The sequence below is a fragment of the Acomys russatus genome, chromosome 22 (genome assembly GCF_903995435.1).
Source record: "Acomys russatus chromosome 22, mAcoRus1.1, whole genome shotgun sequence".
Lineage (NCBI taxonomy): Eukaryota > Metazoa > Chordata > Mammalia > Rodentia > Muridae > Acomys > Acomys russatus.
The window spans coordinates 55,392,764-55,408,655 of record NC_067158.1 but is presented as its reverse complement, the minus strand read 5'-3'; the positions used below and the strand labels follow the sequence as shown (position 1 = coordinate 55,408,655).

Here is a 15,892-nt window from a genome sequence, read left to right as displayed (position 1 = left end):
TTAAAGAAATCCGCTTATCACATAAAACCCCGTTGGCCCACTTACGCTATGTTACAGGATGCCCGAGTCTTGCCAGCGTCCCATCCTTTATAGCATTTCATGCACTTCGGGGGGTAGGCTTGTTGTTAAATTGAGCGTGTAACACTCTTACAAAACAGGTTTTCTATGACATCAAGGTTTCTTCTCCCTAACCAAGGGGGGGGGGGCGGCGAAGAAGGGGGGAACACACTATCTCAATTTATGCCTAAGGTATATGATCAGTTAAAAAGGCTTAAAAGCTCTTGGAAATTGGATCAGGGAAAATCGTCACCCAACTTTCATTATTTCCAAGTAGCGTGATTGAATTAAAGGGCAGGAGCTGGTTAGAAGGGAGGATCAGGGGCTCGGTGCGTAATGGTGTGGTATTAAATTCTAATTAGAGATGCAGGAATCAATGATAGGAAGGTTGGACAGCTCAGTTCCCCGGTGCCAGCCCAATAGACGGATGAGTTATTGTCATGTAAAAAGCGCCAGCAATAAGACCAACCGCTTTGCTATTGTCCAAGTGGAAAGAGCCAAGTTTATTATGAGGACTATATGCTCTAGAGACCTCAGACTAGGCATCTCATAGGAGGCTTTTTCATAAAACTAGGCTCTGCTGGTAGTAAGGAGGCCAGTTTGGAGGCAGGCGTTGAGCTGTGCACATCTCCCCACTCCAGCCACCTTCATCCACATCTTCTATTTTGTTTTTCCACTTGGCTGAGCCATCCAGAACCTTTTCAATGTATAAAATGGAATATTCTTACCTCAACTCCTCTGCCTACGAGTCCTGTATGGCCGGGATGGACACCTCGAGCCTGGCTTCAGCTTACGCAGACTTCAGCTCCTGCAGCCAGGCCAGTGGCTTCCAGTATAACCCGATAAGGACCACTTTTGGGGCCACGTCGGGCTGCCCTTCCCTCACGCCGGGATCCTGCAGCCTGGGTACCCTCAGGGACCACCAGAGCAGTCCGTACGCCGCAGGTAAGGACCACTAGCTCTCTCAGCGGAAGAAGCCGCCTTTCCGCTCGTATATAGGAAGCCTTGATTGCATTTGAAAATGGAAATGTGTTTAGTATTTACCAAACGAAATTTGCTTACACAAATGAAAGAATTTATCACGTTAGAAGCGATTGCAGGGAGGGGTAATTCACTTACAGGGTTACACTATCCTAGTCACACCCGAACCGCCAACAAAATTATCTTAAGCTGCCAAAATGATAGGCATAATTTATTTACTTTGCGATGAGACGTAAAGCTTAGAAAATAATTAAATAACAAAGAGTAAAGCTCATTACTGGCGGTCTCCCTCTCTCTCTCTTTTTTTAAAAGAACCGACAGCAGCTCACACCTCTTTGGCTGGTCATTTTTATGATCATTTCTTGAATTTATTGTTTTTTGTTTTTTTTTTTTTTTTAACAGCACTATCCCCCAACTTTCAGGCAGCATCAACTGCTGAGCATTGAAAAGTTGCAACAGTGGGAGTGAGTGGTAACTTCCTCCCGGCTTTCTGATATTTCAACTGATGTTTTCGGACTGTTTTCCTGCTAAATGAACTATATTCCCCGTCCGGGGCCTCAAGCGATCTCCACCTTGCTATTTCAACCCACCCAAAGGCACTTGTGCCACAAGAATCCGCAAAAAGTCCCACTCGTGCCCCTGTTTCTGTATGTCACTAATTTGCTGGGTTTTCTTGGCAGGTTGATGTGCCTAAAACTCCTTCTAAACGCTCCTGGTGTCCTTAGCGGCTCTCAGGCTATCTGGCCTTGGTCCCCACATTCTGGGTCCTCCGCCCTCCAATTCCTGACTGTGTTTGCTCACTCTAGCCTCCTCTGTCATCCTCTAGTTCCGTACAAGCTCTTCACCGACCACGGTGGCCTCAACGAGAAACGCAAGCAACGGCGCATCCGCACCACTTTCACAAGCGCGCAGCTGAAGGAGTTGGAGAGGGTGTTCGCTGAGACGCACTACCCAGACATCTACACCCGGGAGGAGCTGGCGCTGAAGATCGACCTCACTGAGGCCAGAGTCCAGGTACGGGAGACCGAGTGCCGCAGGGGTAGGGTGAGGAGAGGGTGCTGATGCTTACAGCTCCGAAGGGACCCAAGGCGGGTCAGAGAAATGGCATTTGGAGTGTTGTGCTCACGAGGGGGCGGGGGAAGTGAGGCTAGGACACACACACAAACACACTCTAGGCAATTTATTCAAAGCCGCAGTGTTTCCCACCAGAGCAGGGGTTTAGGTGTTTGAATGAACAAGGCCTTTTGGAGAAAGGAAGTGTCCGGTGAGCGAGCAGGAAGATTGCAGACTCTGCCAGTAGCTTAATTGTCATCATTCGGTTGTTCAGAGTCTCCTAACTCAAGTGCCCTTAAACACCTAGCGCCGGTGGGTACACGGTGTAATTTCCCAGCAACCAGTACTTGAAACAGATTCGCGAAGGTTCGTGCCAGGAACCTCAGCTTACTGTGCGCAACCTATTGGGAGCAAAAGTGCGCCCTAGAGCTGCTCCCCAGCCCAGTGCAAAGTCAGTGCGCACCGCAGAAGGCTTCTCTGTGGATGGCCGCCGTAGAAGCGCAGGAGTGGGTGAAGCGCTTTTAAGAGTACACAAAACGAAAGGCTTCATTTTTAGGGGTTTCCTGTGACTTTTGTACCCCTCCCTTCCGGTGTCATTTCGCTGGCATGTTAGTTTAAGCACTAAGAACGTTTCTCAGAAGAGAAGCTAGCAACGAGCAGGGCAGACTTGCTTGTGGTGTCAATGGCCCATTCATACGGCGAAGTGTGTGTGTGTGTGTGTGTGTGTGTGTGTGTGTGTGTGTGTGTGTACGTGTACCATCTGAAACGAAGTGGGTCATCCCAAGCGCCACTTTTCTTTTTGGTCTCCTTCCTGGGTTTCATCACCTCCCCTCTCTTTGGGCAGGTGTGGTTCCAGAACCGCCGGGCCAAATTTCGCAAGCAGGAGCGCGCAGCCGCTGCCGCAGCTGCCGCAGCCAAAAACGGCTCTTCTGGCAAGAAGTCAGACTCCTCCCGGGACGACGAGAGTAAAGAGGCCAAGAGCACCGATCCCGACAGCACTGGGGGCCCCGGACCCAACCCCAACCCGACCCCCAGCTGCGGGGCAAACGGCGGCGGCGGCGGCGGGCCCAGCCCGGCGGGAGCTCCTGGGGCGGCGGGCCCGGGGGGTCCGGGAGGCGAACCCGGCAAGGGCGGTGCGGCTGCCGCTGCGGCGGCGGCGGCTGCTGCTGCTGCGGCGGCGGCTGCGGCGGCGGCAGGAGGCCTGGCTGCGGCCGGGGGCCCCGGACAAGGCTGGGCTCCCGGCCCGGGCCCTATCACCTCCATCCCGGATTCGCTCGGAGGCCCCTTCGCCAGCGTCTTATCTTCGCTCCAAAGACCCAACGGTGCCAAAGCCGCCTTAGTGAAGAGCAGTATGTTCTGATCTGCGATCTGAGGCGGCGGTGGGCGAGCCTGGGCCCAGGCTGGCGAGTGGGGGAGTAGGTAGACCCAAGGCTAACGTCGCTGCTGCCAGTGGCTTTTTTTTTTTTTTTCAGAAGGCCTAAAATTACGGCGATTCGAATAACGAGAAAATGACGTCGCTCCCTTGTCAACCCCACTCCTACCCCTTTCCTCAACCCCCCAACAAAACAAAACAAAACAAAACAAAAAACTTCCCTGGCTTCGCACCTGCCTGGGGCATAGGACAGGGCTCCTCCACCTGCTGCCCAGGGGGTGTGAGCTGCAGGGCCTGGACTTCGGGGCACTCTCAGGGGGCTGTGTCTGAGTGTCGGGTGTATGTCTGTCTCGAAGAATGTGTGTCTGTGGCCCTAAGTAGGTGATAGAGAGAGATGGGGGGCTACAAGCAATTCAGTGACTTCTTAGAAAAAAATTAAAAGTTCAGAAAACAGCAACGATAAAAAAGCAAAACGAAATGACACAAGTTAAAAAGATCCAAACAGACGGGACAATTTAAAAATACAAGTGTGGCGGGGGAAGATTGGCTGACGCTGAGGATTTGATCTTGAGGACCCCTAAATTCTCACGCTCAAGATGACACAGACTGTCTCGTGGCTTCTCTTTAGGAAAAAGTACTGATGCCTGTCCAGCCCTGGTTCCCCGCAGGTCCTTGGGTTCCGGCCACTGCAGAGATGGCTCATTCAGACTGTCCTGGCAGCCAAAGTGACTTTCTGGAGCCCGCTTGCCTGTCCCCGCCTCGCCAGAGACCATCTCGCCATTAGCGCAACTGATTTCCACACCGTTTCCTGTTCCCAAACCCGGTCTTGGCAGCCGCTTGGCCCAGAAAGATGCCCTGTATGTCAGATGCCTTTTCATCCTCAAACTCTGCAAACCGTGTCTCATATTTCACAGCGCTCCTTTTTCCCCCTCCTGCCTCTCTCTCTCCCTCCCGCCACCCCGACTGGCATTTTCTTCTTCCACCAGCTTTATGGAACTTTCTGGCACTGCTTTGCATTGGAGTCAGTTGTCCACGTAGCTGGCCACAGAGAAAGGGAAAGGCACACACACGTTTGCAGAAAGTGTCTCGGCTTGCATTTCTGGTTGAGTGATCCGAGCTGGACTACTCCTGTAGGGTGGACGGACTGTATATTGATGATTCCTTCTATGCGCAGTTTAGACATCTCTGTTGGGATTTTGGTTTTTCTTTTATTTTAAAAGGCACAAACTATAGATATTAGTTGAATGTCGCGGCTTTAACTTTTTTCGGTGTCTTTCTACAGCTGTGTTCTGTGACTCAATTGTATCGTGTTACTATCAGTACAGACCGTCTCCTCTACGTGACCGTATAATGTTTTTCTCTTCTTGTAGTCTCTATGGTGTGTCTTTATGACGTAATAAGGTTCTCACGGGTTCGATTCCTTTGTGTTTAGAGAGACCAGGTTCAGACAATGGTATATATTTTTGTTATCAGGTGCATGTCTGTCCAATTTCCTTTTCTTCACGTTGGGACTATGTTTGTGGACATAAGCGTCATAAGTTATGTTTCAAATTTTCAAATTTATTTATACGTGTTATAATGAATGCTTCTATTTAAAGGGGAAATATTTCTACATGTGCATATAGTTTTCCAAGAGTGTACCATTAACTTGTTTGTTGATAATAAAAACAAAAAGCAAGTCTAAGCAATTGAACTTTCCCGACTTACTCTCAAGTCTTCTTATTTAAATCAATCTAATTTTAAAGTGCTATGAGCATCAGACTTGGTAGTGACAAAGCGCGCACACACACACACACACACACACACACACACACACACGTCCAGGCCTGTGGCTTGTAGACTCAAGTATTCAAATTGAGCCAAACCTGAACTTTAGTGCTTGGGGAACAGGGTGCTTCTCCTCTGTAGAATCTGCCAATAAAAGTGTACACAGGGTGCCCCTGCCCCACCCCACGCCCCGTCCCCCAGGACTCAGTGGTACCCAAGGCAGGATTTGGGAACTGGTCTTTGAAGTAGACTTGAAGGGAAAGCTAGGGTTCTGTGTGCAGGAGCATGCAGGGTTTGTAACACTAGCTCTGGGTGATCCAGAGTTCTGCCGAGAGGTACCCTGTGCCTCCCCATGGTGCTCACAGGATCGATGTGCTGGGGGAAATAGCAATAACAATTGGACCAGAGGAGACATTGCATGTAACAATGGGGCTTTTGTGCATTGTGTCACCTACATAGGACCACACAGCAGGTGCATTTCCGGTCCTTTTGAGTGGAGTGAGGGGACACAGAGGTACAGAAGAGGGGCTCAGGATTCCTCCTATTGGTGAAAGGTAGTGCCAGCCTTTGAACCCAAGAATAGAACTCTAGTTATATTCTTGAATAACTAACTAGTCGAGTGGTTCTAAAAGTGAGGCTTGCAGGCCCTAAGCATCAGCATCACTCAGGGATTGATTGTGCACACAATCTTAGATCCAGCCCTAGACTTGACTCTGAGGGAGGCCCAGTGACAGGTTTCAACCAGATTATGAGAGCTAAACTATATCTACTACACTATACTCTGTAAGAAACTCAAAGGGAAAGGGAAGCAGAGGGGTGTGTGTGTGTGTGTGTGTGTGTATTCTGATACCCTGTAATGGTCCCCTTTAAGAATAAAGCAGTCATCAAGACAGCCCCCAAAACCTCACTCTACCTCTTTCTCTCTTGAACTGTTTGAGTCACTTTTCATCTTTCTTTCTCTCTCTCTCTCTCTCTCTCTCTCTCTCTCTCTCTCTCTCTCTGTGTGTGTGTGTATGTGTGTGTGTGTGTGTGTGTGTGTGTGTGTGTGTGTGTGTGTTTCCAGATAGAGGTTGTCTGTGTAGTGCTAATCACTCTGCCCTTGAACTCAGAGATCTGCCTGCCTCTGCGTCTCAGGTGCTGGGATTAAAGGCATGCATGCTTTACCACGCCCCAGTTTGAGTCACTTTTCAAGCTTTGTGCTTTTTTTTTTTTTTTTTTTTTTTTTTAACACTTAACCATCAACAATTCAATTCAGTCCCCTTCCATGAGGATTAGCTACAGCCTACTTCCTCTAGCCTGAAGATAAGCAGCCAGTAAGTCATGAGTCTAGCAGGGCTTTTCACCTGAGCATCCAGACATGGCTTGCTCTTGAGGAGGTAAATTCATTCAACATTTGCTGGATGGTATTTGTGAACATAAATTGTCATAAGCAATACTTTGGATTTTCAAATTTTTTATACATGCTATAGTGATTCTTTTATTTGAAAAAGAAACACTTCAAACATTACATGTGCATATAGTTTCCCAAGACAGTCAAAACTTTGGGTCAAACTGAGATTCTAATAATTTTTGAAAACAGCTTTCAAATCCTCTTTGAAAAAAAAATCATCTCCAAATGACCCTTTGTAAATGCCAAGACTACATTGCTTATAAACAATGCCTTTAATTATTCTTGTACAAATACCAATGATCTCTGGATCTCTTTGGGTGCAGTGTTTGGTTGTAAATGTAACTTGGAGGCAAAGAAGAGGGTTATTAATTAAAGGGTATTTAAAGCAGGTAACATCTTGGCTAGAGGAAGATTACCTTCCTTTGGGCAAAGAGACCCTCCTGGTAAAAATCCTTTAGCTTGGGCAGGGTCAATGGGACAGGTATCTCAGAGAAAGCAAACCCAGCAGAGAGAAGGAGAAGATGAAAGAGAAAAATAAAAGAGGTAAAGTCAGATGTGTTTTTGGAGAAACAGAGGCAGGGGGATCAGACATCCTTTGGCATAAGGGTTGAATGAAGCCAGCTTGGGTTACATGAGACCCTGTCACAAAAACCCGGGCTTAAATAAATAGAAGAGGAGACATCACACAGCCGAAGAGCTTTTGGAAATACCAGCAAAGAGCCCTGGAGATCTTTTCAAATGGGAACAGACTGGGTAAAGGACCTCACATCTTCTTCTAGCTTAGAGCTGCTTTGTGTGTCTTGTCTCTAGGACAAGAAAAACTCTGAAGGCTGGTGAAGGAACTCCCAGTCCCACATGCGACTTTGATTTGGGTCACCTCTGCTTCTCTTAATGACCTAAGAAAGAAATTGTTGGAAGGTAGGTTTCTGATCAAATGCAAACTATTGTCCCTGTGATATGATGGAACCTAAAGGCAGGACACTGTGTCTCTCGAATTGTGTCATTTCCTTGGAGTCCTGCTCAGTGTGAACAAGCTCACTTTCACTTTTCCTCCCCTGTGGAATTTGCATTTTGGCTCATCAAGGCATCCTTTTTCCTGGCAACCCGGAGACCACATGTGACTTCACAAAAGCTTTGTGAACCGTTGCCAGATGGCCACCCTGAAGCCATCTTTCCTCTAAAACATCCCAGTACAGAGAACCCAAATGGCTGCAGAGAGGAACTGATAACCCAGCAAACATTATCTGCCCACAACATATTCCAGATGTTTCTCTGTAGCTACCTCAGGCCTGAGGGAAAACAGTGTATGGCTAACGGGAAACAACCCTCAATTCATGACAGACATCTGTATGACTCTGAAAAACACATACCTTTGAACCTGATTCACCAACTATAAATTCGAATAATAAATAATACAGACAGGGTTGGCAGGGTGATTAAATAAAATATTCTCCAACAAGTATCTGGTATGCCAGTAAGTTTTCAGTAGATGATAATGCTGATGATTAGACTCCCAGATCGTTCTTGATTTTTTTAGCTCAGGTCTCAGTTACCTAAGGCCTTCAGAGACATTCATGGGATGGTAACCATAACTACAGTGTATAGCTAGTTCACACTCAAACAGGAAAGTCGAAAGGACTATTTCAGACTGCTTACTCTTCCCAGTGGGGAAAGGAGATATCTTCAAATAAGTCAACAGCCTGGAAACACAGTGTTAGCGAGTGTGCAGATAGGGGCTGGAGAACTTCCGTGAGGGAGGGACAGTAACAAACGAAAATTATCCAAGAGCCTCCAAGGAACTCCTTCTGACAGTTTTCCCTCCTTATATGTTAAGGCTCTGTATAATGCTTCCAAGCTTTATTTTCTTTTTTCTTTTTGGTTTTTCAAGACAGAGTTTCTCTGTGTAGCCTTGGCTGTCCTGGACTCTCTTTGTAGACCAGGCTGGCCTCGAACTCACAGCGACCCCCCTGCCTCTGTCTCCGAAGAGTGCTGAGATCACAGGTGTGTACCACCGCACTTGGCTGCTTCCTAGCGTTAATGATTTTAGCTTTCACAACCACTTTGTGGAGAAAAGGTCTATTTTCATCTTTTCTTAAGGGAAACTAAGACTTTGAAGAGTTAGGCAGCACGGCCAGGGCTAGTGGTACTGCATCAGGAGTGCAGTCTTAACTGTTTTGTCTCAAGTGTTCATATTATTTTACCAATGTTTTTTACAGCGTTGTAATAGACGTAAACATGCTTTTGTTTTGATCCCAAGTGTGGGATGGGGAACAGACTTGTGAGAGAACAGGTGATGTTTATTTACTAGAAGGCAAACCACTTCGGTCGGGGGGCGGGGGGCCTTGGTTTTTGCCAGCTGAAGCGCATCTTAGGACAGACTCTGAGAGGAGATATACATATGAGCCCCAAACAGGGGGCCTGGGCATTTCGGGTCTTGGTGTTGTTTGGCTGTTTATCGATCCTAGAGAGAACCACTCCAGTGAAGGCTTCGGGGCTCCGGGTTCCGGCTGCTGTTCCAGGTTCCAGCAGCAACTTTGGTGGAATTGCTGGTCTGCTGAAACCCTGCCAACTACGCCAGGGAAATCGCTCCCAGGAACTGAGTCCAAAAAGGTCTACTTCTCCTGTTCCCGTTAACCTCTTTTCTCTCCTATCTAAGGTAGGTGGGTTGGAAGGGAGGTGTAAGCACTTAAAAACCTCAAAGTAGGTTTGGAAAAGGTTGAAGCATACAGGTCGTGCCTGACGTGCTTTGGGCATAACGGGTAACTTAACTTCTAATGTTGTGGAGGAAGATACAGGTTTTGAAGGACAGAGAGATGCTGTTTCATGGTGTCAGCAAAACCGCAGCTCCTGCTGCAAAGTTCTTTCCTGTTTTATTCCCAGAGGGAATTTTTTGTTTTTGTTTTTTCTTTGTCTTTTTACTGTCTTACATTTTTTAAAAGATTGGAAGAAAGACCGATAAGATACAAAAACCAGAGGGTCAGTAAATTCTACCGTTCTGGAAAGGATTGCAGAATTGGTTATTCAACTAGAGAATTTTTGGGTAGAAGTCGAAGAATTTGGAAAGCAAAAAGTGAAGTTGGTAAATGGAAAACCCTGGTAACTGAGAGCCAGTGTTCCCCACAATTGCCGCCCCACTGTGTTTCCCACAATTGCCGCCCCACTGTGTTCTGTGCGCCAGGTGTCCAGAGTACCAGCGTGCAGAAGGCAGGCAAAGAAAAGTGGGAAGCCAGAGAGGCCGTAAAGACTCTAGAGGAACGGGAAAGCAGACGGGGCCAAAGGGCTTTGGAGACGAGTGCTGCGATAGAGGAGTTCTCTAGGGCTGCACAGACGCCATCAGCTTTTCCAGTCTTTGTGCGACACATCCCTGCTAGTGATGGTGGTGAGGCGTGTGGCATGGCGTCCAGTAGAGATGCTAGATTTAAAGCATTTTAAAGAGGACATGGTACGGTGTGGAATGCATCCACATTTAAACAAATGTTAAGTAACAGGGCTACGCAGCATAGACTTATTCCCCAATATTGGAAGGGACTGGTGTCGGCTGGGTTAGAAGCTGCTCAGCAGTTACACTGGTTAGCATGGTGGAGAATCAAAGCCACAAGAACAGAACAACAAAATATAACAAGGGGGAAATAAATGGTGTTGAAGACCAACTGCTTGGTGCAGGGCGTTATGCTGGTTTAAGAGAACAAACCCGATCTGGAGATGTAGTAACTGAACGATGTCCTGTTCCGGCCTTAAGAGCTTGGTAATGGCTGAGGAGCCTGGTGGAACAACCGCTTCAGTTACTAAGGCATTTCAAGGCCCTGGAGAAGCCTCCACAGAATTCTTACAGAGACTGGGCTCAGCTCTAGATAGAGCCACAGCAGATCCTGAGACCAGAGAGGCATTGACACTGATCACGGCGTGTGAGAATGCAAATACTGAGTGTAAGAGAGCAACTAGACCATTAAAGGCAAGAGGATCCACATTAGATGAATGGATAAGACAGACAGTTAAATGCTAGCTCTCAGGATCATCAAAACAATCATAGGACAAGGTATAGCTAGAGGTCTCAAATGTCAAAACATCCGGTGCTTTAGTTGTGGTAAATTTGGTCATGTACAAAGAAACTGTGAGGTTAAAAGTTGCAGACCTCAAAATAACAGGTGCACTAACTTGGGGTAAATGGTCCTTGTAGAAGAGTAGAAGGAACTTCTGGCCGTGATGGTGATGATGTGCCATGCAGCCCAGGGTACTGTAGCTGCTGTGGGAAGGGAAAACACTGGTCTAGGGATTGTCAATCCAAGAGACATGAGGTAATCTCTTGCCATCGGGAAATGAAAGGAGGAGGCCTGTTAGCTCAAGGCCCCACAGCAAACAACACGAGCTGTCTTTCTTTGGTCAGCCAGGAGGTAACAAAACTTGCAGGAAAATGAAGACTAGGTATTGATGATTTAATGCATGCTACTGAAGGCAGTGCAGCTTTGGATCTGGCCTCAGGTGAATCTCTTACACTTTCCCCACAGATTGAATGTTACAAAATAACCACTGGTGTTTACGGTCCTTTACCTTCAGGGACAGTAGGAATAATCTTGGGAAGAAGTGGACTAACTCCTCAAGGCTCTATTGTGCATCCGGTATTATAGATGTGGACTGTAAGGAAGAAATTAACATCATGGCATATGTAAAGAGGAGATGCAAATTAATGTGGGGATAGAATTGCTCAGCGGTTACTGCTTCCTTACATCAAGGGCAAAGCTGCCCCAGTAGAAAGAACAGGTGCATTTGGTGCACTGTAAGACATGTGCTCTGGCAAACAGTGGTTAATGATCAGAGACCCAAATTAATGGTACAAATGAATGATATTGTTTGGCGGCTACAGGAGCAGATGCCACGATCCTCTCTCAAAAGTATTGGAATCCAGATTTGGCCACTTCAGAAGGTGAATACACAATTTATAGGAATTAGTACATTATCTCAAATCTCATAATCATGTTTGTCGCATATGCTTTATTTAATAGAAAGGGGGATATGGACAAGAAAAGAGTCCTTTTAGCCCATGAGATTGCATGTTTTTGGACCGGGACCCAAGAGGTCTGGAAAGGGTGGGAATTTACAGTGAAGCCCAAGGCCCGAAAGGGAACCAGCTGGGGGAGGGGGTGCGATCTGCAGGAGGGACACTGTTGTCTGCCAGACGGATGGCATAGTCCCAGTTGTGTCTACATGCAAACAGACAAGATGAGGAGTAGCCAGAGGCATAGGACGGAAAAACAGTGGTCATACTGATGAAGGGGAGAGCATAGATGGCGTCAGCAGGAAAGGACATTGCGCTGGCAGCTCGCGGGTCACTGTCACGGCGGACACGTGGCTCCATTGGAACCCTTCCCTTCCGGCCTTGACTCCAGGGTGGCGGTCTTCAACCCACGTGCCTGTGTAATGGTATCATATTCACCCGATCGTGTTTCCATGCGGGAAAGCAAGGCAGCGTGCGGAGACCCGTAGCTCATTACACAGGCAGGTTGGTCAGCATCAGGCCTCCGGCGCTACGGTAGACGTTCTGGATTATATGCTAGCTTTAGCTTAACGGAGAGGTTCCTCATGCTGAGTTCGTGTGTAGTCTGCAGGGGGCATACAAATAGATCGGTGGCCTGGGCGTGAATTGTCTAAATGACGGATTTAGGCGACACGGCTACTCCAGCCCTTGTCAGTCCTGTGACCTGGTCACCAATAGAAGTCACGGATCTTTGCACTTCATGGTGGGCCTTCTGTAGCGGTCTCTACAGATGGCTTACATTCATTACCATTTAATATTATGATGCTCACTAGCCTAGTCGCTCTAAGTTATTGTTGACCACATTAATGAAGAAGCATATAGCTTGTTATAACAAAATTGTTTGCATTGTTTGTGGTGTTAGAGATCAGACTCAGAGCTTTGCGTATTCTAGGTAAATGCTGTACTACAGAGCCACACCCCAGTCCATCAATAGCATTTTCTGGTAACTTTGCTCTAACTGGTTTTTTCTCATAGAACAATGTACTTTTTCTCAGATATATTTTGTTTTCATTGATTTAAGTTTTTCAAAATGGCAGAGCTTGTACATATTTATTGGACAGGATTTGGTACTCCAAAGTATGAAAATGTTATAAGAAGGTTGTGGTATTAACCTTACTAACATACTCATAACTTTTCCTACTTATCTTTTTGCTTGAGCTGAGATCCCCTAAGGTATGTTCTTTTAAAAATGTTCAAGCATACAGTCCACGATTATTACGTATAGTCACCATGTTGACCCATAGATTTATTCAACTTTTAGACCAGCATAAATTATATTTCATAGTCTTTGACCATTACTTCCTCTAGCTCCTCCCATTTTGTTTTGCTGTTTTGAAGCATACTATTTTGACTATAATCACCCTGTTAAGGGGCCCACGGCATGTATGCACACACGCTTGTGCACGCAAGCACACACACACAAACACATTGAGACCTGATAGACTGTGGCCATATGGTGGGAGAGGAGGTGCCCTTCTGTCAGAGTTCTAGGGGAGGGGGATAGGGCAGAGGAGAGAGGGAACCGGAAGATACAAGTGAGGGGATAACAATAGGGATGTAATATGAATAAAGTATAGTACATTTTTAAAAAGAAAAGAAAAACAAAGCTATGGGCTCCTGGCCAACTGATGAGAACAGGGGATATGTCTCTGGAACGGGAACATGTAGTCATTTTATTTTATAGGTAGAAGCAACGTCAAAGAAAATCTAGTCATATCATATGTTTCTTTAAAAGACAAAACAGAATAAAACAAGACCTCAAAGCCATCTGAAGAAGGCGTTGGGCAGTGGTTCTCAACCTTCCTAATGCTGCGGCAAACCTTTAATGCAGCTCCCCACGTTGTGGTGACCCCCAACCATAAGACCGTTTTCGTTGCTACTTCATAACTGTAGTTTTGCTATTGGTAGGAAGGATAATGTAGCTATCCAGCAGGCAGGGTGTCTGCTAGTCCTTCCTGGTACCAGGGTCATTTGCGGGTCACAACACAAAGGTTGAGAACCACTGCTCTAGGACGGAAAATGCTCCTGGGTAGGTGGAGGTGGCGGCGGTTGAGTGTGAGACCTGACAGGCACAACCTGAGCTTCTCTGCGCCACGTGGACACTGCGCAGAGGCCCAGTGAGGCCCCACAGAAAGACGAGGGTGTCTTCCTCCCTCCTTCATACCCCTGAGATCCAAAGCGGTGAAGTCTTGCCCACTGTCACACAATTAGCCACACCGAAGCAAGGATCCCACTCACGGCTTAGCCTGTGAACGTATTAGCTAAATGGCTTTTAAAAAGAACACAGGAAAGAAAATTGGCGTCTACATGGCTGTTCGCTCACCTCTCTCCTTCCCCTTTTGGTCTAAATCTGAAGCTGCTTTGTTGAAACATCCCCAGGCTCAGTGATTAAACAGCCATGCTAGTTTAGCTCCAGTTTCATATCAAGGACTGCCCTGTGGGGAAAGCTGGACATTACAGGGAAGGGAGGCCTGCTACCTAAGTGTAATATCGTTATGGAACCGAGTAGACCGCTGCTTGCTGGGTGGCGTCTCACGCAACTCAAGTGTTCATTTCCAGAACAGGAAGAGCTTGGTGTAGGATTTAATTTCTTGAAGGACATGGTGATGGGCCTGACTTCGGAAAATTCTCAGAAGACTAAAGCTTTACACACTTATTAGCAGCGATCAGACAGCTTCGCTTGGAAGCTGGCTTCCTGTGTCCCACGTGGTCTTTGAGAAGCGAAGTCGATGGTGGTGTGCAAAGCTACCTAAGATGGCAGCCGCGCCTTGAGGGGTGGATTTCTTGCCCTTTCCATAGCTGTATCTTGCTTTTGGCTTGGGATTCTCCCACCCGGAACACATCAGTTTATACTCTGTGATGCTCCCACACATGCTCACTCATATGCTAGTGTAAAGCTTTCTCATCAGGCCAGTGGTTCTCAACCTGTGGGTCACAACGCGCAAGGGGGTGTGTGCTGAGCAACTTTTTTACAGGGGCAGGGATATCAGACACTTACAACCTGTAACCTCAGCAAAGCATATCAGAAGCCCTGCAAGTCAGATATTTATATTGTGACTCGACTCGTAACGATAGGAAAATTAAAGTTATGAAGTAACAGCGCAAATAAATGTCCGATTTGGGGGAGGGGGCCACCACAACATGAAGAACTGTCCTAAAGGGCCGTGGTATTAGAAAAGTTGCGAACCGCTGCTCTGGGCTGTGCACAGAGGACGTGCGTGTATAGTCAAGAGAAACATTGACCTTTCGTCGCAGTTCAACAGATCCTAAAGCCCATTCAAGCATCAGCCAGTGCCAGCCGAGCCTGTGGCTGGTGTCACTGGGCCAGCCGAGCCAGGCAGCCCAGATAGGGCCACACTTGGGCACTTATGCTGCACTCACTACTTGGCCTCAGGAGGGAACGCCAGTCAACACAGTTAGCACCAGGTTTGGTCAGGGTTGTAGACATACTGTAGAATAAATAATTTTTAAAAATTGAGTAACTCAGTGATTTCAAACTTTAAATGTTTACACAATCAAGATGCACACAGGGTACAAATTTAAATGATAGAGAAGTTTCGTGAGGTAACCCCACCCAAGTTTCTAGTATTTGTAGCCTTTGTGTCCTTCAGTCAACAGGGTGCATGACTTGATCCCAGGAACTGAGAGGCAAAGACCAGAAAGGGTTTGAGGTTGGCCTGGGTTGCCCACTGACAGAATTGCCTAGTTACTCTGTCCCAGGGTAACAAACTGCCTTCTGTCTCTCTCCATTTATCTACGTGCCCCTGTGCCCCCACCTCTCTCTTTCTGTCTGTCTCCTCTGTGTGTGTGTGTGTGTGTGTGTGTGTGTGTGTGTGTGTAGGGTGCAAGGAGAGAGAACTATAAATTACTTAATAGCGGATTCAGAAACGTTATCATTGAAGTTCATAATTACTGTGCAACAACAGAAGTAAGAAACTTGTTTAATATTTTTTATTCCCCTGGAGGCAAAGTTTTAATATCTCCATCAAAGCTCATCCTGAAATATAATCTTCACTGTGTGGTTTTAAGAGCGTGGAACACTTCATCTGCGACGTTTGGTGAGGGGCCTTTGGGAGGTTATTAGTGCTCATGGAGGCCGTATGGTGGGGTCCCTTCATTCAGCCAGACGACGGCTTCATAAGAGGAGGAAGCAGCTGAGCTGTACTTGGCTGTGCCTCACTGGAGTGTCCTGTGTTCCTCAGGATTCTGCAGTCTGTACCAGTGCGAAAGATTTCACCAG

The 15,892-nt window shown here is 47.0% G+C and overlaps 1 protein-coding gene across 1 annotated transcript; it reads left to right on the top strand.

Annotated features, from left to right (window-relative positions):
- The first annotated feature begins 761 nt into the window (after positions 1–761).
- Positions 762–3,451, top strand: Phox2b (paired like homeobox 2B). Its single transcript, XM_051164680.1, has 3 exons — positions 762–1,002; positions 1,865–2,052; positions 2,936–3,451. The coding sequence occupies exons 1-3, from the start codon at positions 762–764 to the stop codon at positions 3,449–3,451; spliced, it is 945 nt and encodes a 314-aa protein (XP_051020637.1).
- Positions 3,452–15,892: the final 12,441 nt, after the last annotated feature.

Coding starts and splice junctions, on each gene's coding strand:
- Phox2b (XM_051164680.1), top strand. CDS start 762: ATGTATAAAATGGAATATTCTTACCTCAACTCCTCTGCCTACGAGTCC. Junction 1,003..1,864: donor GAGCAGTCCGTACGCCGCAG/GTAAGGACCACT, acceptor GTCATCCTCTAG/TTCCGTACAAGCTCTTCACC. Junction 2,053..2,935: donor TCACTGAGGCCAGAGTCCAG/GTACGGGAGACC, acceptor CTCTTTGGGCAG/GTGTGGTTCCAGAACCGCCG.